The 26,477-nt window shown below is 38.4% G+C and overlaps 1 protein-coding gene across 1 annotated transcript; it reads left to right on the plus strand.

Annotated features, from left to right (window-relative positions):
• Positions 1 to 728: 728 nt before the first annotated feature.
• Positions 729 to 26,477, plus strand: LOC306993734 (uncharacterized protein; the record flags this gene model as incomplete). Its single annotated transcript, XM_079603734.1, has 4 exons — positions 729 to 807; positions 1,619 to 1,702; positions 15,191 to 16,772; positions 25,389 to 26,477. The coding sequence occupies 4 exons, from the start codon at positions 729 to 731 to the stop codon at positions 25,393 to 25,395; spliced, it is 1,752 nt and encodes a 583-aa protein (XP_079459860.1). The 3' UTR covers positions 25,396 to 26,477.

The raw sequence follows: 26,477 nt of genomic DNA on the forward strand, positions 1-26,477 counted from the left end.
CGGTAGCATAATGAGGGTCCCTACCTTCAAACCGAAGCATTGAGAACTTTGACAGTGTCCAGACAGTTTAATAAGAAGATATTTTATACATGCAGTCAACTTCGCTTAGCCATCTTTGAAAAACAGTCTCTATCAATCAATCTAGGAACCGCCGATCCAAATGCGCTGGACCATATGAGATTCTACACAGTTCAGCGCATTTGGATCGGCGGTTCCTAGATCGATAAAATGGCTTAGGAAATATATGCTATTTAGAGGTGGATAAACGCAATTTAGAGGTGGATAAACGCACTTTGGAGGTGGGTAAACGCTATTTCAGAATTTTGGGAGGTGCGCAAACGGCGTTTACGTGCGTTTAGCCTCCACATCCCTGCAACCAACAGAAGGAGAGCAGCTGGAATAAAGACACGTTATTTTTTATTTTTGTGGGATTATGTTGATGTCTATAGATGTTTTGTCGTTATGAACGGTATTTGGCGCGTCTTTTTTTCTTTTTCTTTTTTTGTTCTCAATGCCACAAGAACAAGAGGTATTACATATTCACAATATCAGCTGTCAGGAAGAGAAAAAATAAATAAAATAAAATAATACAAAATAAAATGTTTTACATAAACTCCAGTGCTTTCAAAGCATTACATGTTTTCATTGCTTTTTGTTTGTTTGTTTTGTTTGTTCCAAAAGATGTAGCCTACTTTGGCGCGTCTTTGATAATCTACCGTTGGTGGCCGATGACGTCACCGCACGCTTGCGCCGTCTCTTCATTGAGTTTCAGCGACGAGTCTTCTGAGGTGAGGAGAGCAGTTCACGGTATTTCTCTTATTTACACACAAATCAAACACACTTTATACAGTTTGATTAAGCGACAGGCTCATTTCTGTATTGTTTTCATCGATCACAGCGATACTTGTGCGTCTTTTCTGGCGTCTTCCTACTGAAATAACTTAAACATTTAGTTTTAACATGTAGATGGCTTTGGGTGCTCGAACCCCTGCCCTTTAATAAAACAAAATGTATTTGATTATAATTAACATGACAATGTGTACAAAACTAAAGTAGCCTAAATTCACATTTATTTTTACGTTTCTGTCAGTCTGAGGTGTTGTTGCCATGACGCGTTGCGTCACTTGCGTGTGACTGTCTTGCTTCGGACTTGACTGAAGAGTCTCCGTTTTCGACGGTCGAAAACTCCGGAGTAGTGTGTGTGTGTGTGTGTGTGTGTGTGGATACTCTTCATATATAACGTTATATGTGCCCCATGTTTTACATTTGAGCCCCTGCCCCTGAGGAACTCTCTGCACGTCCCTGATGAGGAGAATGTTGAGGTCATTCAGACCTGAGCGATATTGTGTTCGTTTGTGTGATTGTTTCAAGTAAAAATTCAAAGTTTAAGATCTGTGAAGGGAAATAATGTGAATCGATCTCAAGTGTCAAACTGGAACAGATTCTGCTAAATGCTTTACATTGAGCTTATGATGAGCCATGTGAGACATTAAATAAAGCGTTTTACTCTTGGAACAATAGTGCTTGTTGTGCTCTTTATTTTTTAAAAGTTTTATGATTTTTTTTTTAGTTTCTGCCCATATACAAATTTTTATATTTTAATTGATCTTGTCTTCAGAGCTGAAATCTGCCAAGACTGAGTGTATTAAAGAGGACAGTCATCCAGAACCCGGCAGAATGAAACACACTGAAGAACAAAGAGGTTGGTGTTTATTCTTCATTCATTCATGATGCTGAAGAACGTTCATGTTAAAACTTTGTTTTTTTCCCAACAAATGGTCAGTAAAGGGAGGTTTGAGAAATGTTTATATTTATCAGATCAAGCTAAATACTATTTTAACTGTTTTATTTTACATTTATTTAATATCTGGTTGGTTCCCAATTTGCAACAACGTTACCAAAATTGTTGTCATTTTCAACCTAGTGTACAATTACTATTTTTTTAGGAATAATCAGTAAACACCAAGTTACTGATAAAGTTGTATTTGTCAAATATCATACAAGTTATTCATAGTTATAGAGATTCAGATTCTTCTTACAGTAACTTTGGTAACAGCGTTGATGAATGCAGTCAATGCTACAGTTTGTGTAAAAACTGAGTCAATGGATTGAGATTATTTTCTTGTCCTCCTTGAATCTGCAGAAAGAGCCCAGATGATGTCACAATTTTAATGTTGCGTACACACCGAACACGAATTGAGCGTCAAATTCATTACATTTACATTTATGCATTTGGCAGACGCTTTTATCCAAAGCTACATACATTGCATTATCCTATACATTTATACATGGGTATGTGCAATCCCCTGGGATCGAACCCATAACCTTGCGTTGTTAACGCAATGCTCTTACCACTGAGCTACAGGAAAGCATGTAGCAAAAATGTAGGAAAGCAAAAATTCGCTTCTGTTGCATTTAGTTGGACGCTTGAACATTTTGAATCCACCCGCACGTCCAATTCACTTTGTGTAAGCAAGCGTTTGAAGCGAAATAGACGCGTGTTTGAGTTGAAATCCGCTTCTTGCGGGAGGGGCAAGTGCTAGGCGGCAGTTGTCTGTTTGCAATAGTGTTGTCAAAAATATCGATATTTCGATAAATATCGATACTGAAATATCTGAACGGTACTAGGGATGCAAATTATCGATTAATTCATTAATCATTAATTGATTGACCTTATCGATCGATTAACGATTAACTGATAAGCGGCTATTTTCCTGAGAATGTACATTTCTCACGGTATCAATAGTGTCTTTAACATAAAAAGCTAAATATTTATTTATATTGCTCAAATGATGTTTTATTGTAACAGTTGGGATACGGTACAGAATGGCATTTATGTAGTTTAACAAAATAAATTATGCACAGAAAATTAAAATACATAAAAAATAATTGTGCACTGGCTCACCTGTTGCAAACATTAAGCAACATAAAATAAATGTTAAATAAAAATCTATATGGGTAGGCTTAGCCTAAACTATATTAAGTCTACATATAATAATCTATCTAACTACTTGAAAAACTTGAAACATTAGCAGCAGCACTTATTGATGCTTGGTCTGAGAAAGGTAACAGTAAGATTACTAGACATGGAAACTTCTGGAAACTTTTCACAAATTCCCATGATCGATCGTAATTTAAATTAATGATCAATTATGCGTCTGCTGCAGTGCATATGGCCAACAGCATGACAGGGTTTATTAAAAACGCTATGTTACTCACCAAATGAATGAGAAAGGCTTTTAATCCAAATAAAGGGCTAGTAGGATTGTACAATGTTTCGATGTGAATGATAATTAAATTAAATTAACTATTTAATAATCAAATATAACGACTAATAATAATACAACATGTCACCAACACCGCCTCAGATGCGTGCTTGCATGTGTTACGTTAGACGTGCACTGAAACGCACTGAAAACGGCAACTAAACCCAATGAATTCACAATGATTTAATAAAATAGTGTTCTGATGTTAAGTCGTGCATTAATGCTGCTTGATCAGGCGCGCGCTAAATGAATAACCGTTGAGCACTTTGCTAGCGCGTTATTTAACTCAAAGAAGCGCAACCTATATGAGATTAGTCAGATATATACAAAATAAACATGATATTACAAATTATATCTGCACAAAATGACGTGAATGCACAAGTGAACTTGAGTTAGGCTACGTGCCATTCAGAATGACTCATGTTGTGGACGTGCTCTTCCTGGAACAACGCGACACGGCAATTAAACCCAAATACTACACAATGTTTTATTACACTATTGTTCTCTTTATATGTTATGTAATATGACAGTCCCAATAGTCATTATTAGCCGTGCATTGCCGTTTGAGCTGCGCGCGCTAAAGATCACGCTTCAACAATTCTTAACCAAATGCATCCAATATAAGATAAATCAGATATAGATAGGCGTACACATAATAAACTATTACAACTTACATTTGCACAAAACAAAAGGCTGCGAATGCACACAAAAACTTAGTCATGATGAAGGTGTAAAATAGTCCCAAACATAATTCCGACGCGCTCGCTTGTGTTTCGCGGTTGAGCAGCACGCACGCGCATGAACCTGCTTAATCGATGATCGATAAGTTTGATCGATTAAGGTATTATCGACAATTAATCGATCGTCGATTAATCGTTTGCATCCCTAAACGGTACCAATATTAATTTCCCAAAGTATCGATACACCGATAGGCTACTAGCCGAGCTGTCACTTTCACTTCTCTCCAAAGGCGCGTTGACACGCGCACTCGCACTCGTCTCATTCACTAACAAAACTGAAGTGAAAGGAAAGATGGCGAGTGCGGCGCCGACGCGACCGCCTTTGGTCGATAAAGAAAACAGCAGGAGTGCTATCTAGAAATATTTTGGATATGAAGCAAATGAACATGGAAAGCCGAAGGACACAAGCAAGCCAATATGCAAGAGATGCTACAGAACAGTGCTAACAAAAGGCGCTAACACCACTAATATAGCAAAGCACCTGAAAGACCGACACCCGGATCTATATAAAGAATTTCGAGAGGTTGGTAACTCCTCATTTAAACATTTCTGAAACATTAACCAAGATGGCCCATTATTGTTGTTGATATGAGAGACTGTGTTGTCTGTATTGTTAAACGCGCTATATAAATATAGGTGACTTGACTTCATGTCGATCCAGTGAGCATTGTTTTCACGTGTGATGCACGCACGTTTGCTTTTAAATCTGTTCATCAAATAACGTTAATGTATTAACCAGCATTTATGACCAATGAGCAATGCATTTGGTACAGTATATTTTAATCTTTGATAACAGTAGGTAATAAAAATACAACGGATCATGTTAGCTCTGGTCCAATGAAAAATATAACAGATAGAACTTTGAATTTTAATTAGTAAATGTTAGTTTAAATAAACTTTTTACTAAGATTAATAAATGTCTGCATATAACTGCAGCAACAGATTCCATTCAATTATTTAGTTTACTAATTTGTTACTTGATTCATAATATTGCACTAATTTTGTTTTTGCTTGAAGTTTAAGTACCTTTTGTTGAGATTGTGATTGTATTTGATTTTACTTGGAAATACAAAAGATTGCACTTTTTTTTTATTTGCACTTTATTGGTTTTTGAATGTATGGAAATCTGAGAGGCCTTTGAACAAGTGCACTACCTCAGGACATTTTTGTTATAATATACCTCATTTGTCATTTTCTAGAGCAGGGGTCGGCAAGTAACTTTGGCCGCGGGCCAATATTTTTTTTATCCAGTAGATGGCGGGCCAGCTACATGGAATAGGCCTATTCGTTACGGTGAAATCACAAAATATAATGCACACAAACGTGTCCCTACTACTTATATACAACCACTGATGAGCATAATCGGTTTTGATGCAGAAAAAAAAACGAAAAAAAAAAAAAACTATACAAATGCAGATTAGAACCCAGAACCTTTTACACACTTGACGAAAGTTCTACCACTGGACCATTTAAGCACACGAGAAAATGCCGCGGATACATCTTATTAACGATAAATTAAATCCCATGTACTATTTAAATCGATTGTTGGACATGTTATTGTACATATATCTGATTTAGCATTGTATTACCAATGGACTGTACAACTTTTGAACTTTATTCCTTTTTTTTAATTATTATTTATTCGGGACACAAGAGGTCTGCTTTTTACTTTTTATACTTTTTATTTTTGGTTTTAATTTGGGGGGAAAAAACGATTGAACGAATGATACACGGCGGCAGTGATGCGCGGGTCAATGTATAAACAACCCGCACCCGACCGACGTTTTCAACCCGCCCGCAACTCGGACCGCAAACAAAAGAAAGAAAATATTGTACCCGACCCGCAAATTGGGCCATAGACGTAGGAACTAGGGGTGCGCATTTTTCTGAATGCTGTGTTTTGTAATAAAGGCTTGATTTATTCATTTATTTCGTTTCATTTTCTTAACAATTAAGATGCTGCATGTGTTTATCCAGTCTAATCGAAGTGTGCGTCTCTCCTCCGAATTTCCCAACAAAAACCCCGCCTCCTCTCAGAAAATACATAAAACTCGCATTACTGAGCTATATGCGTTTAAAAGTAGCCTATTAAAATGGCACAATGGCATTGCTCAGTTCAACGTTTTGGGAAATCGGGCATTTTGTCCCGCTTCAGCTCTTATTCAAAAGTTAATAACGCGCTCAACATTCAGGTAAATAAGGATTTCCCACTGTCATCTCTGCAGACTTAGCTCGTGCGTCATCCTCGTGCAGTTATTCAGCCAATAAAGTGTAGACCTATGTATTTCATAGAACATTATGTCTAGTACTAAATAAATTACAATGGTTTAATTGGCATCTTTATTTCAAACGACCCGACCGACCGCGACCCGAATATCATTAAAAATATTTTTGGATGACTCGTAACCGCGGGTGACCGCAGGCACTCGTCGCTCATTTTGGATCATCCCGCGCATCACTGATTCACGGGGCCTATTTGTAAACCGTTAGAGTAAAAAAAAAAAAAAAAAAAAAATCGGACTTCCAAAATAATCCGGCGGGCCAGAAAATATTGCTGGCGGGCCAGTTTTGGCCCGCGGGCCGCCAGTTGCCGACCCCTGTTCTAGAGACTTGTTATTTTTAGCTTTAAATAAAAAAATACCCCCTTAATATTGTGGCAGTTTTTTTTCTCCGTGGTATCGAATATCGATATTTTTCAAGGTATCTTATCGAAGTTAGAAATTCTAGTATCGTGACAACACTAGTTTGCAAGATGGCTGATGTTGATCAAGCATTCATCGAGAGAGTCACCGCTCGTATTTGCTCTGGAGAGCAGAACAGCGGCGTAGGGGTCATCGTCGCCGTACTTGGATCCACCAGACCCTCCGGAGGCGTACCCAGTTTGGCGAGTTTCACCACTTGCTCCAGTGGTACTTCCGCCTGTCCCGTGCCCAGTTTGATGACCTGCTGTCCCGCATCGGAGTGAGGATCACCCTCCAGACACTGGTCACTTCACCACGTGACAGCAGCAAGCAGGCTCTTGATTGGTTAACGCGGCGTGAACAGACGCCAAAGTTCAGATTTTTAAACTTGGGCGTAAGACGTGAATTCGCTTCAAACGCATGAATGCACAAGAAGCACCAAATAAAATAATTCGGGCCAGACGTTCGATTCGCCTCTTTCGAGCAAACTGGACGGGCAAATGAGGTGAAATCGCGCCTCATTTAAATATTAACTTAAAACTAGTTAAAGCCACGGCCACTCTACACTTTGAGCATGTGGAATTTCTACAGACACGTCACACTCTGCGCAGAGCTGGGAAGAGTATCCAAAAACTACTCAAGTAGAAGTACTTATAGAAATATTTGCTCAAAGTAAAGGTAATAATCTGAATAGTAACGAGTTAGAGTAAAAAATATCCAATGAACAAACTCCTCAAGTAGCTAGTTACTAGTTACTTCGGATCATATACCAGACAGGGAGACTAGGACTAGGAGACAGGGAACAAGGCTCAGAGGTGTATGCAAGGAAAAAAACAAGACTTTGCAGAGAACAAAGGGGAGAGAAGGGTCCAGATAAAGTGGAGCTGAGTGTGCACAGGTGACAGAGATGACAGTGATGATGATGACCAGGCAGGGATGGATGGTGATGAGTGTGATGAGATGGTGAAGGGAGTGATGGGAAGTGCAGTCCTTAATACTCGGGGGAAAGTGATCTGGAGAGACCAGGAGGAGGCGACGCAGAGCGCTCCGTGACACACGGCCAGCTCGTTTCCGACCGTAACATAAAGAGTAAACATACAAACAAACGGTTTGCATTGCAAACTTATTTATTTGGAACAAATAAATCTGTTACAAAATAAATCTGTTAAAAAATATAACATTATGTCTAGGGATTTAAATAAATAAAAGAAAATAATAATCCAGTGGGGTAATGAATGTTGGTAAATAATAGACAAACTAAAACAAAACAAATTGGAGCAAACGACTTCTCTGGAGAACTACGTTCCACCAGAGGAAGTAACGTTGAGTAAATCAGTCCAAACATTTATACTCTCCATCCATCAATTATACAATTAACAGTGACGTCACAGTCGGAGGTTATACTGCCACCATCAGGTAGAGAATAAAAGACAGGGTCGTACCACTATATAAAACCTGATATTATTTAGATATTTTTAATTTAAAGGACAATTATTATCATAATTAGGCTATATTTGCAACAAAAACTGAAGAGACAAGCATTATTTCTGCCATCTGTAGCCCGAAAATCATTGCCTGTCCTTTGGTTTGTATAATAGTAACTTATACAACTACATTTGGATTATTAGACAATGTTGTAATAAAGTGAATCTGCAGAGTTTTGCGTTCAGAGGCATGTAAAGGGAACCATTGACACAGAAGAAAGAGTTAAAACTCTTCACATTGTCTGTAAGACTGGAAAAACTGGTTGGAGAGATAGACTGGTATATGAAACAAAGAACCTTGCTGGAAATTAACATCTGACCTCCCCCATACAGTCTCACTCCCTCTCACCCCTAAAGACTCACACAAGAATATATATGTGGTTTAATGTGAATGATTAATATGTTTAGTATCATTTTAAATGTATCAGAGTGAGTGGTACAAATGTCTCATTTCCAACTAAGTTAAACAAAAAGAAATCAGGTTTTGAGAAGTTTAGAGAAACTGACACACAAAGGAAGGTTGTCTCTAGGCAAATGGTCTCCTACCCCCAAAAGGTGTCAACTCTGAATGTAAATTCCCATTGTTAACATGTGAAAGAGGTTTTGGCTATTTAATGGAATGCAGCAGAGGAATCTGGGCTTTTCTGTATCTAGACTGGCCCGTGATGGCTGGGAGTGACCGAGACTTCCAGCATCATGTATTTGTATCAGGTTGGGTTCGCATCTCTTCTCTTTATTCACGTTTTTGTATTGATTATCTTTGAATTGATTATACAATTGACCTGATACCTGATTTAATAAATTGTTACATTTGATTATTCAAACTGATTTTGACCTTGTTCATTTAATAGTTTAAATGTAATAATCAAACATTCGCTCACTTTTAGTGATGCATAGATATTATCAAAACCTTTCATTTATGGAGTCAGATGAAATAACGAGTAAATACATATGAGAAATGTATTGCATTTAACCCAAATTACTTTGAGATACTGGAAAGACGGAACGCGTAAGAAACCTTCCCGTGCTATTGGAAACCCTCATTGGACCAATATAGCGCGGCTTACAATTGTCACAGTGTCTGGTGGTTCCCTGGGTTAAACACTAGAGGTCCTCAGTTTTCACGGTGTCTAGGCATTCACACTACAATTCCCATGATCCTGTCTGTCACTGAGTGTTGATTGTGTTCAGCTGTTTCTCGTCACCTCGTTTAGCACTTGTGTATATATACCCTGTCAGTTTTAGTGTTTGTCACGGAGTCCTTGTTTAATGTCCCCACACTTCCGTTCCTGTTGCTGCCTGTTTCTTGTTCATGATTTGTGTCTTTGGATTGCCCTATAGGCCTTATTCGCAAACACCAGAAGTAGCTGACCGCGGCCATATTGTTGACATGACATCTGTCCTGCCCGTAGCCACACGCAGATTTTAGTTGAGGGGAGCCGTAGCCTAATGGCTTCATCTCGTCGGTATCAAGAGAAGATAAGCTTGATTGGCGTGGACCCATATCAGATAGACCCAATAGCCTTAAGTAAAGATCCGTCCTTATTGCCAGCCGTAACTTATCCGGATATTTATTCAGAGCTGCCAACTCTCACGCATTCACCGTGAAGCACACTTTCCACACGCTCTCACGCCACACATCCATTTTCTCACGCACAGAAAAATCGCGACGCAAAGAGGACACGGAGACCGACAGACTAGACAGAGCAGTTACTTATGATCTAAAAAATCTCAGCTCTCAGGTTCTGTCACTTTTATTACGAAATTCAAACAATAAATACCGCTTTGGCGCTTGTAAATGTGACGCGACAGATCCCTAGTGGCACGTGAACCGATCATCTCTAACGTTAACTTAGCTAGTAAATAAACACAAATGAACAATGTTGAAAGATACAGTACAACTTACCGAAATGTATATTCCTCATACATAATATCGACCAATCAATCAAACAAACAAAGGGGTCAATAAAACAGCTGGAGAACAATTATGTCACATAACATTTAGAAAGGAAAGCCTCAGGAAAGCCATTTGATGACCATAATTTGGCTAGAAAAAAAGCTATAGAGAGTATTTTGCTAAATATGACAGGGTGTCCGCGGGGTCTTAAAAAGTATTAAAAGTTGATAAATCCATTTTGGGAAAATTAAGGCCCTTAAAAGGTATTAAAAAGTCTTAATCCCGATTTTATGAGGTATTAAATTTTGTTCAAGCTTTGTCCAAAGAGTTTGACTCCAAACAGTATGCATTAATATATTTATTTTCCTCCCCATTACTGAAAAACAACGGCGTAGTCGGTCAGTGAGATCAGATCGCCGCATACAGGTGAGGTGATGTCACATATTTTGCGAAACGCGCGGTTAGGTGATGTTAAATAAAAAAAACTAAAACTATTAGGTGATGTGTCATCGTCCTCTACATGGCACAAACAACTGTTTATTAAGTTAAAGGTTTGTTGCTGATTAGAACTTGAAGTAGGGGTGTGCGATATCTCTTGATCGTGGATGATAAATGTCTCCACGATCTGCTTTTGAAGAAATATCGTAGGATCGTGCATTCCATCAGTTTGCATTTCTGGCGCCTCCGTCTCAACATACTGTACAGCACGACGTATATTCACATGAAATGCAGAGGAACGGGACACTGTAGTTCATAAAAATTAATTATTTGCATGTGCTTTAAAGCCTTCCCGGTTAAACATGTCATTCGCTGCTGATGCGCTGTTCTAACGGCGCTTTTCTGAGTGCAAACATCCGACGCGCACATGCACTAAAAGCCTGTTAACAGAGATACTGGACTAAGTTATCTTTCGAGTCGTATTGCGCTTATACTGTCAAATACACACAAGGTTTATATAAACAAAGTTGGTTATGTCTAAAGTGAAAGAACAGTAGAAAAAAATTAAGAAAAAAATCTGGTTGTCAAATGCGTGTAGACTCGTTGCGTGCAGATCTTAAAGTGACAGTAGTCCTAATAGTAAACATGCAGCCGCTTGTCCTTAAAGGGATAGTTACCCAAAAAAAAAAAATTCTGTCATTATTTACTCTCACTCTAATGTTGTTAAATACCTGTATTAATGTATTTCTTGTGCTAAACACAAAAGAAGATATTTTGAGGAGTGTGGCTAACCGGCCGGTTGCTGGTCCCCATTGACTACCATAGTGGGAAAAAACTATTATGGAAGTCTCTGGGGTACATCAACTGGTTACCCACATTCTTCCAAATAACTTATTTTCAACAGAAGAGGGAGACTTATTCGGGTTTGAAACGGCTTGAGAGAGTAGGCTAAATGATGACAATTAAAATTTTTGGGAGAACTATCCCTGTTAATAAAACAACAAAATACAAAGAGCAAATCCCTCACTCTTGACTGAGAACCTTAATAGTAGCTTTAATAAGAATCAATGTTCAATTTATACAGTGAAGTCTAAGTTGTGTTTTATTTTCATATTTGTTCATTTAATTACTTTCTTCAATGCTGTTAAATACACCTGTAGAAAAATTAAGCACTGTTTATTTCATTTGTATATTAAGTTGTGTATGTGTATCTTTGTTCTTAATTTTTAATAACAAAGAAAATAATGACAAAGATTTTTTTATCTTCGCCACTTTGGCCTAAATGTCTGCCATTCTTTTTATTTTATATTTTGTTACCTAAGGCTTTGTTTTTAAAATAGGGACATTAGTTTGGCTGTGATGCTCAGTCACTTGAAAAATAGTAAAACCAACATGAAAAGGAATTGTGATAAAATCGTGATATGATATTTTTGCCATATCGCCCAGCCCTAACTTGAAGTGGTGATGAGGTCTTGAAATATTTTGAGAAGGTCTTCAAAAAGTCTTAAAAAGGTATTGAAATTAACTTCAGGATTCCTGCATATACCCTGTATGAGTACTTTATTACATATTATATTTTTACTTATATCATTAAAGTTATTATAATAAAAAAAACGCATATGAGTCAATATTAAATCAAGCCACAAGTCTCTCCTGCGCTGGCTCAACTCCTCTGTCTCCTTCCCTTCACTTTTCTGACAGTCGGTATCGCATAAAAACTAACTTCTTCTTGCTGTTGTTAGAACAGCAGTGTATTACACAACACGCCATCGCGCTGTTTAAAAAAATAAAAAATACAGCGATAATACCATGAATAATACCGACCCTGCCTCCCTTTTCAATTGACAGACTGACAGTTGCCGTGGGTTCTATGTCAACAACATGGCCGCCGCGAACATTCATGACGTAGATCGAATAAGGCCTATTGGATTTTGACCCTTGCCTGGACTGGTTTTGTGAGTACGGATTACCCTAAAATAAACTGCTCTTGGATCTCCAATTCCCTGTGTGTGCGTGTCGTGACACACATGTGCTCGTGCTCATGATCGCTACTGAACATCGTAACCCAAACAACGATCAAATGTACATTGATATATCTTCCATCTGTTCTCCAAAACATGTAATCAAATGTATACCCTTACGAAAAAGAAGTTTATTCAAGTGTGCAATTAGTATACTTCTTTTAAACTAAAAATAAGAAGGTATACTTTCAGTCTACTTTTTATGTACTTCTCAGAAATATACTTTATGTACTTCTCAGAAATATACTTCAAATTGCACTTAAGTGTACTTGACTTATACTAACAGAAAAGTCTAGCCTAAGTATATTTGGCCTATACTTATTGATCGAGATATACTTAAAAGTATAATTAAGTATTCAAAGTATTCTTGGCTTAGTTTGTGTTTACTATTATGATTGAGTAGCTTATTAAAAAAAACATATTACACACTGTCTTATAAACTAACATGTTTAAGTTTATATAGTAACAAGCTTTCGTGGTGGAATAGCTTATAGAGTAAATAAAATAAGCATGGAACTGAACCTGATCTTGTACACAGCGATAATAATTACTCTTGCAAAGAATATGTTTATTCAAGTGTTCTATTAGTATACTTCGTTCTTTTCAACTAAAAATAAGAAAGCATACTTTCAGTCTACATTTTATATACTTCTCAGAAATATACTTAAAATTACACTTAGAAAGGGTTAGTTCACCCAAAAATGAAAATTCAATCAGTAATTACTCACCCTCATGTTGTTCCAACCATGTAAGTCTTTCGTTCATCTTCGGATCACAAATTAAGATATTTTTGATGAAATCTGAAGGCAGTCTCACTCCTCCATATGGCTTTCAGAGGGATTGAAACTCGCCGGCCCAGAATAGTTATTAAAACATCGTTACAATAGTCCAAGTGACTACAGTGGCTCTGCATTAAGTTTATCATGCGACGTCAATACTTTATGTGCGGAAAAACAACAAAAATAACGACTTTATTCCACTATTCATTTCCTTCTCTCTGGGCCTCGAGTAAGTTCTCGTAGTGTTTTTGCGCAGCGCGTCTGTGTTGTGCGTCACCACGCATCACACACATGACCAGCGTCGGCCAATAGTGAGTCTACGTGGTGACGTGCAACACAGACGCGCTGCGCAAAAACACTACGTGAACTTACTCCTCAATAAATGCTCCTCCTTGGGCAGATGAAAAAAGTTTGCTTTTAAGTCGCACTTCAGAACACAGCGTCTCGTCGCCATGATATTTTCCCTGGCCTTGGAGCGCAATAAGTGGGCGTATCGTATTCAAATAACTTGACAAGTTGACGTCATCTAGTCAGAGAAAAAGCTTCGGTCTTCTAACGATTCATAAAAATGACTCAGAGTCGACTCTTACTTTTGAAAGACAATAACTTTATATACGGGGCACTTTCATATTTCAAACTTTGCAGGATGTTTTTGTTCACTTAGATCTATGTTGCACACTACATGAAAGGTAAATTTCAAAATTCCATAATAGGTGCCCTTTAAGTATACTTCATAAAATGAACTTGAAGTATACTTCCTTTTTGTAAGGGTATTTCTGCAAGCATGTTTTAACTTGTTAACTGTGTCTAAGGCAGGCAAAGGCGTTCATTTTCAAGACGAGTTCGCACGCCACTGCGTAATACACACAAACTACAGTGGGATAATGGCTGTTCATTTCATAAACTGTGAACAATGGCTTATTTAATGTATAAATTTCATAAACTGAACAATGGTAGCTTATTTAATGTATAAATTAAGGGTATATGTCCAAAAAACTGGTTTAACAACATGTATTGCATTAAAATAAAGTAACGAGAGGAACGTCACCCAACGTAACAAAGTAAAAGTAAAGTTATTTCATTAGAAATGTACTTTAGTTAAAGTACCCACATTTAAATCTACTCTTGAAAGTAAAAATTTCCCCCAAAAATACTCAAGTAAATTAGGGTTGTAACGATTCCTCGATTAAAGTAGAGTATTCGATTTAATAAAATCCTCGATTGCAATTTACCCGTGTCGAGTAACCGCCAAAATACCGGAAGTGGCCATACAGACGTGAATCCATGAACCGCATTATTACACCGTTTTCTAAGGCTACGCGATATATTTAAAACCATTTACAATAATAATATGGCATAGTGCTATCATGAAATCAATAAGTCTGTGATATGCTTTATAAGGTTTTTTTTCCCACAGAGAAGCACAACGCTTTAATGCTTGCAGATTGTGTTAAAAGTACCTCAGGTGCGTTCACAGTAAATGCTGCTCCACACACACTCAGTCTCTGCATGTGCTGTTTGTTTAGGTTTCCAATAATGTAACTTATATTTGGAAACGCAAATCCTCGGACGCGTGTTTCATAGTTGCACTGTCAACATTTATATGCGTGAAGCGTCTCGGGTTTCTCCAACTCCATCTCTGCGTGCTGTGAGTGTGTGTTGCTTATACCGTTCATCTGCACGCAGTGTGTGCCGTTCACAAGCTTTGTAACGTAACTCATTTGTAAATCTACGCCAACACAGGAGAATACATAAGTATCTTTCTGAAATACGAATTATTACATCAGAGCTCACTTTCATGTCCTTTCACTTTATATTTCTCTCTTTGAATTATTTTTGATGTACTGAAAATGTAATTTTTTATAATTTTTTATTTCATGTCAGACTTGATGGAAGAGGGCGAGGAGAGTGAAGAACTGAGTGAAGTGGAGGAGGAACATGTCAAACCTGGAGGAAAACCTTTGAGTCACTCAAAGGCTAAACAGTCATTTTTAAAGAAAAAAAGAGCCAAGAAAGCTTTCACCTGCACTCAGTGTGGAAACAGTTTCACAACCAAACGAAGTCTTAAGATTCACATGATGATCCACACCGGAGAGAAGCCGTTCTCATGTGATCAGTGTGGGAAGAGTTTCACAACCAAACCTCATCTAAAGATTCACATGATGATCCACACTGGAGAGAAGCCGTTCACATGTGATCAATGCGGCAAAGCATTTCGCTGTGCATCACACTTGAAGACACACCTGGCAGTTCACACAAAGGAAAAGCCACATTCATGTTCTGTGTGTGGTAAGAGTTTTTCACTGCGGCAACATTTACATGGACATCAGAAAACGCATACTGGTGTAAGAGAGTACATGTGCTTTGAGTGTGAGAAGACTTTTCCTACAGCAATCAGTTTAAAACTGCATCAGAGAATTCACACTGGAGAAAAACCTTACATGTGTTCACACTGTGACAAGAGATTCAGTCGATCATCAACTCTGACAACACATGAGAGGATCCACACTGGAGAAAAACCTTACAAGTGTTCACTCTGTGACAAGAGATTCAGTCAGTCAGCAGATCATAAAAAACATGAGAGGATCCACACTGGAGAAAAACCTTACAAGTGTTCACTCTGTGACAAGAGATTCAGTCTGTCATCATCTCTGAAAACTCATGAGAAGATCCACACTGGAGAAAAACCTTATAAGTGTTCACACTGTGACAAGAGATTCAGTCAATTACAACATCTGAAAACACATGAGAGGATCCACACTGGAGAAAAACCTTACAAGTGTTCACACTGTGACAAGAGATTCAGTTGGTCAGCATATCTGAAAACACATGAGAGGATCCACACTGGAGAAAAACCTTACAACTGTTCACACTGTGACAAGAGATTCAGTCGGTCAACATCTCTGAAAACACATGAGAGGATCCACACTGGAGAAAAACCTTACAACTGTTCACACTGTGACAAGAGATTCAGTCAGTCAGCAGATCTAAAAAAACATGAGATTATCCACACTGGAGAAAAACCTTACAACTGTTCACACTGTGACAAGAGATTCAGTCAACCATCATCTCTGAAAACACATGAGAGGATCCACACTGGAGAAAAACCTTATAAGTGTTCACACTGTGACAAGAGATTCAATCAGCCACAACATCTGAAAACACATGAGAGGATCCACACTGGAGAAAAACCTTACAAGTGTTCACAGTGTGACAAGAGATTCAGTCGATCATCATCTCTGAAGACACATGAGAGGATCCACACTGGAGGAAAACCTTACAACTGTTCACACTGTGACAAGAGATTCAGTCAGTCAGCAGATCTGAAAACACATGAGAGGATCCACGGCAGAGAGAAGCCGCACACGTGTGATCAGTGTGGAACATGTTTCTCTAAAACTCACCTTAAGCTACACATGAAGATCCATGCAGTGGAGAAACCACTTCAACTCAGTCTGAGATCACGGTAAGTAGTTTATTTTATTTAGTTTATCGTACATCCTTATGAGTGTAAAATTCAAGCACTAATCATGGACTTTCTCAAGCCATTCACACTTTTTCCAGCTCTTCAAAACTCTAAATATTATCCAGTTTTAATGTTATTTTTAATGTGATGTTGAAGCAGGGAAGGATGCAGGATCTACTTGCAGCAGCTTAACTTTATTTTCAAAGAACATAAAAGAAACCAAACACTCTAGACAAGACACTCTAGACAAGAAACAGAACAACCTAGCATATAGCAACGACAACAGACAAGAAACAGAACAACTTAGCATATAGCAACAACAACAGACAAGAAACTGACCAGCCTAGCATATAGCAACGACGACCCATAAGAAACAGAACAACCTAGCATATACAGTGGGGAGAACAAGTATTTGATACACTGCCGATTTTGCAGGTTTTCCCACATACAAAGCATGTAGAAGTCTGTAATTTGTATCATAGGTACACTTCAACTGTGAGTGACGGAATCTAAAACAAAAATCCAGAAAATCACATTGTATGATTTTAATAATTAATTAGCATTTTATTGCATGACATAAGTATTTGATACATCAGAAAAGCAGAACTTAATATCTGGTACAGAAACCTTTGTTTGCAATTACAGAGATCATATGTTTCCTGTAGTTCTTGACCAGGTTTGCACACACTGGGGATTTTGGCCCACTCCAATCAGGTTTCGGGGCTGTCGCTGGGCAATACGGACTTTCAGCTCCCTCCAAATATTCTCTATTGGGTTCAGGTCTGGAGACTGGCCACTCCAGGACCTTGAGATCCTTTCTACGGAGCCACTCCTTAGTTGCTCTGGCTGTGTGTTTCAGGTCGTTGTCATGCTGGAAGACCCAGCCACGGCCCATCTTCAATGCTCTTACTGAGGGAAGGAGGTTGTTGGCCAAGATCTGGCGATACACGGCCCCATCCATCCTCCCCTCAATACGGTGCAGTCGTCCTGTCCCCTTTGCAGAAAAGCATCCCCAAAGAATGATGTTTCCACCTCCATGCTTCACGGTTGGGATGGTGTTCTTGGGGTTGTACTCATCCTTCTTCTTCCTCCAAACATGGCGAGTGGAGTTTAGACCTGTCATCAGGGTGGGAAATTAACTTTTTTGTCCACCAGCCACAGTGGCTGGTGGATGCCCAATTTTACCAGCCACAGTGGCTGGTGGATGCCCAATTTTACCAGCCACTTATATTTTTTACCAGCCATTTTTTTCGGAATTCAAATTGCAAGAAAGAAATAGCTTCAATACGTTTATTTATTTATTTCAGGGTACCCCCAGGATCCTCCAGCTTAAATTCAAGGCTTTTTAATACCATTTCAAATGAAATTCAATGCCAACTTCGTACCCATTCCAACATAAGTATGAGGGCAAAATATCAAATCTGTATAAATTTGAAACCCTGGAAAATAATTATGTAGGCTACTTGAATTAAATAAAACATTTTATTTAAATGATCAGTCATATTTAATACATACGCAACAGTGTTGTAGTGCGCTTGGTGTGTGTAGGCCACTGTTCATTTTGGCAGCCATTTTTGATTCAGTCTTAGGGTGCTTTCACACCTGCCTTGTTTAGTTCGGTTGAATCGCACTAGAGTTCGTTTTCCGAATTGGTGCGGTTCGTTTGGGCAGGTGAGAATGCAGCAATCGCACTCGGGTGCGCACCAAAAGCGGACCAAACAAGCGTACCGAGACCTCCTAGGATAGGTGGTCTCGGTACGCTTTCAAACGAACTCTGGAGCGGTTTGTTTGTGGTGAGAACGTGATCCGACCTCGAACAGACCCAACTGCCAAATAACTGCGCATTTTTGGACTAAACCAGCTGCCGTAGTCAGCCGCGCTGTGCATTATGTCAATGTTTAGCAACATGCACGCGTTGCCTCCTCCTGAAGTGACTCGCTGCGTGCATTGCATAAAACATTATTTTCAAGCCGCATTCTCGCTTCATTCTCAAATGTTATTGTTTGCCTAAAGTGGTGTAGACAAACTAATATAATAAACTATGACGAGGGATACAATCAGCCCACAAAGTCATTTCTCCATAGTAAAAAGCGGCGTGTTGTCTGCCGGATTTTCCTCCTCTTTGTTTACTTCCGTCAGTTCTGTTGGAATTTTCCCGCACGTTAATTCTGACAATAAAAGTGCAGTTATGAAAATACGTTCAAGACCCATCTGGCCAACGAGTGATGTGGATGTTGTCACGTGACTGCATTTTGGTTCGTTTCATAAACTGATTCGGACCAGAGCAATCAGTGTGGTGTGAAAAGGAACCAAAACGCCTGAAAAATGCTACAAAGTATAATTTTTCTCCCTTGGTCCGGACCAAATGAACCGAACTACAGATGTGAAAGCACCCTTAGTCTTCATCTTCAGACGAAAATGCTTATGAATGCAAACTTTTAGTCATTATTAGTAAACTGCAGTTACTTTAGGTAGCTATTTTATATGTAGTCTTTAGACAGAAAATGCCATAATTATTCTCTCTAGGCCATTCAATAAAGCTTATGAGAAATTATTTACATTGCACTCTTTAGCAGTAGCACTTGTGCAATTCTACATATCCCTTTTCCTAAGTTCCGTGGTTCTCCAATTTTTTTGAGTGCCGTACCCCCTGGTACCCCCTCTCTTCCACTTAGACTGCAGTCACACCTTTTCCATTAAGGGACAATATTCGCCCCCTTTAATAAATTTTTCCATTTAATTTTTAACCTTTATAATACCTTTTAAAAATAAATAATGCTTTAAATAAAGCAATGTTCAATAAATATGCAATGTTAAAAAACGTTTAATATTAATAAAAATATTATATTAAAATAGCCAGTAGGTGGCGGCATGGGCGTCGGACTGGGGGTAAAACCAGTACTGATTACCAGGGCCCCAAGGGGAGAGAGGGCCCTTGAAAAGTCTGGAATATATATTTTATTTGGAACATGGGGGCCCATCAGGACTGCCTATCCATAGGGCCCGGGATCTTGTGCTACGCCCCTGGGTGGCGGTCATCGAGTCATTCATTCATTGAATCTCACGATTCGTTCAAAGCCACAGATTTCGTTGCAAATTAGAGCAATAAGCCTGACTATACTGTTTTAAATGCAGTACATCACTTAATGTTACCCTTTTGTTGTTTTTTTACTGTTGTATAAAATCAATGTCACATTTGAAATCGTGTGGATATTCGGGAAACATTGCATCTTGCTCATATGATCAACATTAAAAACACTGCTTGATATCAGCCTGCATTTTGATCGCAGATTTAGTCGCACAAACAGCGCAAGCGGCTCGTGACAGAACACAGACCGACTGAATTACACTTTAATTTAAGTAGAAAATCTCAAATAAAGATCGCTTAACTCCAGCTTGTCTGTGTTTTCAGATCATCCGCGCTTCAGCAGTGTAGAGAGCGCGCGTGCGCATGGTTGCCAGATACTATTGAAAAGACCGTGTAGAAAACATGTTCTTTTTAACAGAAAAGCAATGATTTGGGGTTTAAATTATTGAATTCTGGCATTTGTGGCCACAGCGGATTAAACCGACACTTTCCCATTTCAGACGAACCTAAGTGCAGTGCATAGACTGGTCGTCGGGGAGGTAGGATAACCATTCCCTCGGTTTCCCTTGGTCATCGATGCGCCACTTGTTAGAAAAGTACCTTTTCATTTTCTTTACTTCGCCCTCAGTTTGTAGTTGTTCATTTATAACGGCTGACTCCGCTGCGGGCCTGCTAACACCAGGGATATGTCGCCACATTTTTAAAAATAATTTCCCTTTCTTCTGCACCAGCTCAGCGATATATATATACACTTTTTTTTTTTTATTCTCAGCTTAGCTATGTGTATAAGTTATACAGTATAACGGTCTCTTCAGCGCCGTGACACACAGCGCTGAAAACCAATCAAAAGAGTTACTCGACAAAAGTGTATTATTGTTACTTAGCAACCACATTCTTTGACAAAGGCTGTCCAATCCGTACAATGAAATCACTCGCAGCATGTGTTTATTGGTTACTACTTAACATTCAATGTTAAGTCAATGTAAAGACGCGTTTACGGTTTACGTGCGTCTGGTGGTCCTGTCCTGGTCCCTCGGTGGATGCGAATTTTGCGAACTGTATTCGCTTTTGGTGCGAATGCAGCATTATTATAATCCACCCGCCACTGTGGCTGGTATACAAATTTCCCACCCTGCCTGTCATCAGACCACATGACCTTCTCCCATTCCTCCTCTGGATCATCCAGATGGTCATTCGCAAACTTCAGACCGGCCTGGACATGCGCTGGCTGGAGCAGGGAGACCTTGCGTGCGCTGCAGGATTTTAATCCATGACGGTGTAGTGTGTTACTAATGGTTTTCTTTGAGACTGTGGTCCCAGCTCTCTTCAGGTCATTGACCAGGTCCTGCCGTGTAGTTCTGGGCTGATCCCTCACCTTCCTCATGATCATTGATGCCCCACGAGGTGAGATCTTGCATGGTGCCCCAGCCCAGACCGAGGGATATTGACCGTCATCTTGAACTTCTTCCATTTTCTAATAATTGCACCAACAGTTGTTGCATTCTCACCTTCTGCTTGCCTATTGTCCTGTAGCCCATCCCAGCCTTGTGCAGGTCTACAATTTTATCCCTGATGTCCTTACACAGCTCTCTGGTCTTGGCCATTGTGGAGAGGTTGGAGTCTGTTTGGTTGAGTGTGTGGACAGGTGTCTTTTATACAGGTAACAAGTTAAAACAGGTGCAGTTAATACAGGTAATGAGTGGAGAACAGGAGGGCTTCTTAAAGAAAAACTAACAGGTCTGTGTGAGCCGGAATTCTTACTGGTTGGTAGGTGATCAAATACTTATGTCATGCAATAAAATGCAAATTAATTATTTAAAAATCATACAATCTTGTTTTAGATTCCGTCTCTCACAATTGAAGTGTACCTATGATAATTTTTTTTACAGACCTTTACATGCTTTGTTAGTAGGAAAACCTGCAAAATCGGCAGTGTTTCAAATACTTGTTCTCCACACTGTAGCAGCGACGACCGATAAGAAACAGAACAACCTAGCATATAGCGACGACCAGTGATGGGCAGTAACGCGTTAGAAGTAACGCGTTACTGTAATCCCATTACTTTTTTCAAGTAACGAGTAAAGTAAGGGATTACAATTGCAAAAACAGTAATTAGATTACTGTTACTTCCCCGTAAGGAGGCTGCGTTACTGCGTTACTGTGATTTTGTTTCGTTAGACTGTCTCGTGAGTCGTGGCTTAATTTGAGCCGGAACACGCCCAACGTTGGATACGGAACCTTTTTTATTGGATCCGGCACCTTCTATGTCACTATGGAAAATTAATCGCCTAAATAAAATGAAAAAATACTATTTGTGTAGCCTAGTGTTCAATGTTGTTATCGATAGAGCTGCGCGAATGGGGTATTATTTATTTCATCCGCAACCGCATCACAAAACTCATCATCCGTAAATGCTGATGCGAGCCGCGAGAAAGCCCTTGTCTGTTCTAGAAAGGATGCAACAAAGATATTTAATGCTAATGTATGAGACAGGCCTACGCTGAGTTTCATTCATTTATGAGGTGCGCGCTCTAGTTAACAATGAAAGTGAAAGTGAACGCGGCGCGCCGGCTCCTCCATGTCACGGTTATTGTCTGCTATATTTGCCTTGTATTTGTTAAATACATGCAAATGGTTGATGAAACATTTATTAAAATAAGATACAAAAATAATTGAATTTATTCAAAACGAAATTCACTTTAAAGAAAGGCTTTTAACAATGCAATGCAAGTGAACGCGGCGCGCTACCGCCTCAATGTCACGGTTATTATATTGTCTGCTATATTTGCTTTTTATTTATTAAATACATGCAATTGGTTGATGCAATATTTATTAAAATTAAGATACAATTTATACAAAACGAAATTCACTTTAAAGAAAGGCTTTCTACGTCTGAGAGACTTTCATTTTAATTATTTTATTGCTGTATTTTATTTGAATCTATTCGAATAGATGATTTTACAAAAAAATATTTGCATTTTATATGCTGGAATATGCAGAAATATAAGTTAACAGAAGAAGGACTTTGTGTATTTCGTTAAAATATGGTGGACTCTGCAGAAATTGGTTAAAAGTTCAACATTTTTCTTCAAGTATGATGAGATTTAATTTTTTGGTTGATGCAATGTGCATAAAGTTAAAATATTGAAACTAATTAAACAAGTTTTAAAAAAGAGATTGTTTAATTTGATTCAATTTTAGATGATGGAATATGCAGAAAGAATAGAATTAGTCTGAAAGGTCTGCTTTTATAGCGTATTCAGGTCGTGCATCATGTTTTTGAAGTAAAGTAACTAGTAAAGTAACTAATTACTTTTGAAAATAAGTAATCAGTAAAGTAACTGGATTACTTTCTTGGAGAAGTAATCAGTAATCAGTAACTAATTACTATTTCCAAGTAACTTGACCAACACTGGCGACGACAGACAAGAAACAGAACAACCTAGCATATAGCAATGACAACAGACAAGAAACAGACCAGCCTAGCATATAGCAATGACAACAGACAAGAAACAGAACAACCTAGCATATAGCAATGACAACAGACAAGAAACAGACCAGCCTAGCATATAGCAATGACAACAGACAAGAAACAGACTAAAACAGGGCTTAAATACACAGAACAGATCAGGGAAACGAGACACAGCTGGGGCAAATTAACTAACGAGTAATTAACAAGACAACAGGTGAAGGATCAAATAAACCAGAGGATGTAGATCATGTTCTTTTAAGGTGCATAATGGCGGGCATACATTGCGATTTTCGTCCGATTTTAAGCCGAATTCTGACTCGTGTGACTCTTTTTCGGGTCTGGACGATTTTCAGCTTTGTCGTGCAGTGTACAGGGAGAAACGAGAGGCCATTAACCAATCGGATGGTCGGATTAATTTCTGGCATGTTAGAAATTTTGGTCGCTCCTCGTGACTATATCGCACAGTTGAAGCAGAGCTACGAACCGATTGCCCTGAACTCAGTGTTTTTTCCCTCACTGTGCCTGCGCGAAAACAGACCGTTTAACCATTTCATCTGCAGCAACAACAACAAAAACGAAAAGAGGGCGATCTTTAAGTTCTGTAGCTCAAACTAAACTAGCTACAAATTACTGTTGCTTACCTCCAGTTCATGTTGCAAAATGAATTACCCACATCTTCCAAGCCACCTGCGATATACATTTATCTACACCGTGCCTCTTATTCATTTGTTAAACAATGTTTTTTTTTAAATAAAGTGGTTTTCAATTTTCATTGATGACTAATTAATGCAGTGTTCGGACACATTATAGACTGCTAATAATTAATGATATGCCTATAATTCATTGTAATCGACCTAAATGTTTGAGACAATTTTCAACGAGGAGGAGTAAGCTTCTATCTAATGTTTTATTATCCTCTTGATATTGATAGCCGATGATGCTTGTTTTGACAATATCTCTGGATGCATATTGTCGTCTATAGGCGCAACCCGGCACAGGGGTTTATCGCGCTGATTCGCGCATATTTCACACGTATAGTGTGAGCAGTGAAGACAACATCCGGACCGTATAGTGTGAGCACATTAAATCCTGAGCTTTGGCATTACATCGCATGCGATCTACTCGTTCAGTGTGAGGAGGTACCTTGCTGAAATCGCACAATGTATGCCCGCCTTAAGATTCTCCAGACAAAGAGAAAAACGTATTATGTGATACTAGATCAGAAAACATCACTAATGCTATAACATTTATCAAAGAAACAAAATTAGCAAATAAGATTTAATACTTTTTTTTTTTTAAATGTATGATATCCATTTGATTGCACCTCAGTCCAGTAGATGGCGGTAATACACTTTGACTGTAAACTGCCATAAAACCTGACAGAAGAAGATCAAATAAACCTTGAAACAGACAATGGCCTTGTCCCAAATGGCATCCTAAGCGCTCGCGGTCTTCCTCTGAGCCCACACTTTCGCGACGTAACGCCGCTTTGACTGTCGGGAAGAAGTCTGCAGCGCATCGCATCAGTGCGGGCTCGGCAAAAGTGCGCATCGAGGGTGCAAATCGACCACAGAGGGGGGGGGGCTCTCGCAAGCACCCTTCTGTGAGCTAAAATGACAAATGGGACACCCTACGGTCTCACGGACTTAACGGACACGCGCACGCGGCAGCCATTGTAAGTGCATATGAAGTGAGCCATTTGGGACAGGGCCTATCACAGAATGGGGAAACGTATCAAAAGCAAACTCAAAACATAGCAAACACACTCAACGTGACAACTTTAAATGATGTTCTATTAACATTAAGAAAACTGGACATTGTAACATTCCCATAACCAAAACACACCCCACCCTCTTAACCATACTGGACATTTGGAAAACATTTTAGAACAATAATTTGTTAGCTGAGTATCCATCCATCCATTGAGTTTAATATTATTATTGTAAGTTACTTAAGATGTTATTTTTTCAGTTCATAATCAATTAGCATTCAGCTGCAACTTCTACAATACAACATAACAATTTTAAAGTTTTCTTTCTACCACTGTGATTTTCAGGTGCTGAAGATGAACAAGATGATCAGGAGTGTCTGAGGATTGTTCTGATCGGGAAGACAGGAAATGGGAAGAGTGCCACAGGAAACCGTATTCTGGGAAGAGATGAGTGTGTGTAAATATTAAATAAATATTTAAATGTATTTCGATGTTGTCACCTGGACCTCATGTGTTAGTTCAAGAATGAAAGAGAGAAAGGTTAGTTAGAAAGAAAGAAAGATTAGTTAGAAAAGTTAGTTAGAAAGAAAGAGAGTAAGGTTAGTTAGAAAGAAAGGGAGAAAGGTTAGAAAGAAAGAAAGAGAGAGAAAGAAAGAAAGATTAGTTAGAAAGAAAGATAGAAAGGTTAGTTAGAAAGAAAGAGAGAAAGGTTAGTTAGAAAGAAAGGGAGAAAGAGAAAGAAAGAGAGAGAAAGAAAGAAAGATTAGTTAGAAAGAAAAAGATTTGTTAGAAAGAAAGAAAACATGAAAGAAAGAGAGAAAGGTTAGTTAGAAAGAAAGAAAGATTAGTTAGAAAGAAAGACAGAAAGGTTAGTTAGAAAGAAAGAGAGTAAGGTTAGTTAGAAAGAAAGGGAGAAAGGTTAGAAAAAGAGAGAGAAAGAAAGATTAGTTAGAAAGAAAGAAAGATAGAAAGGTTAGTTAGAAAGAAAGAAAGAAAGGTTAGTTAGAAAGAGAGAAAGGTTATTTAGAAAGAAAGGGAGAAAGAGAGAGAAAGAAAGAAAGAAAGAGAGAAAGAAAGAAAGATTAGTTAGAAAGAAAAAGATTTGTTAGAAAGAAAGAAAACATGAAATAAAGATTAGTTAGAAAAGAAAGAAATATAGAGGATGAAAATGATGAATGATGAACTGTTGAGTTAAAAAAAATGTAAGTGATCAGTTTGATTTATGTAAAAAATTAGTTTTAAATGTTAAAATTTTAAATACTAGTTTTTGTTATGACTACTTGTGACTGCACACTGAGGTACAAATGACTACAACCACATTAAGTATGAATAGTATCTAACATTATTTGTGCTTAGTTTAAATAGTGAAAATGCCTTTTTTTTCTATGCCTGATTCTCAAAGATAAAGACAAATCGAATTCTCCTTTGATAATT

This window comes from Phoxinus phoxinus (genome assembly GCF_949152265.1).
Source record: "Phoxinus phoxinus genome assembly, chromosome: 25".
In the NCBI taxonomy this organism is placed as follows: Eukaryota; Metazoa; Chordata; class Actinopteri; order Cypriniformes; family Leuciscidae; genus Phoxinus; species Phoxinus phoxinus.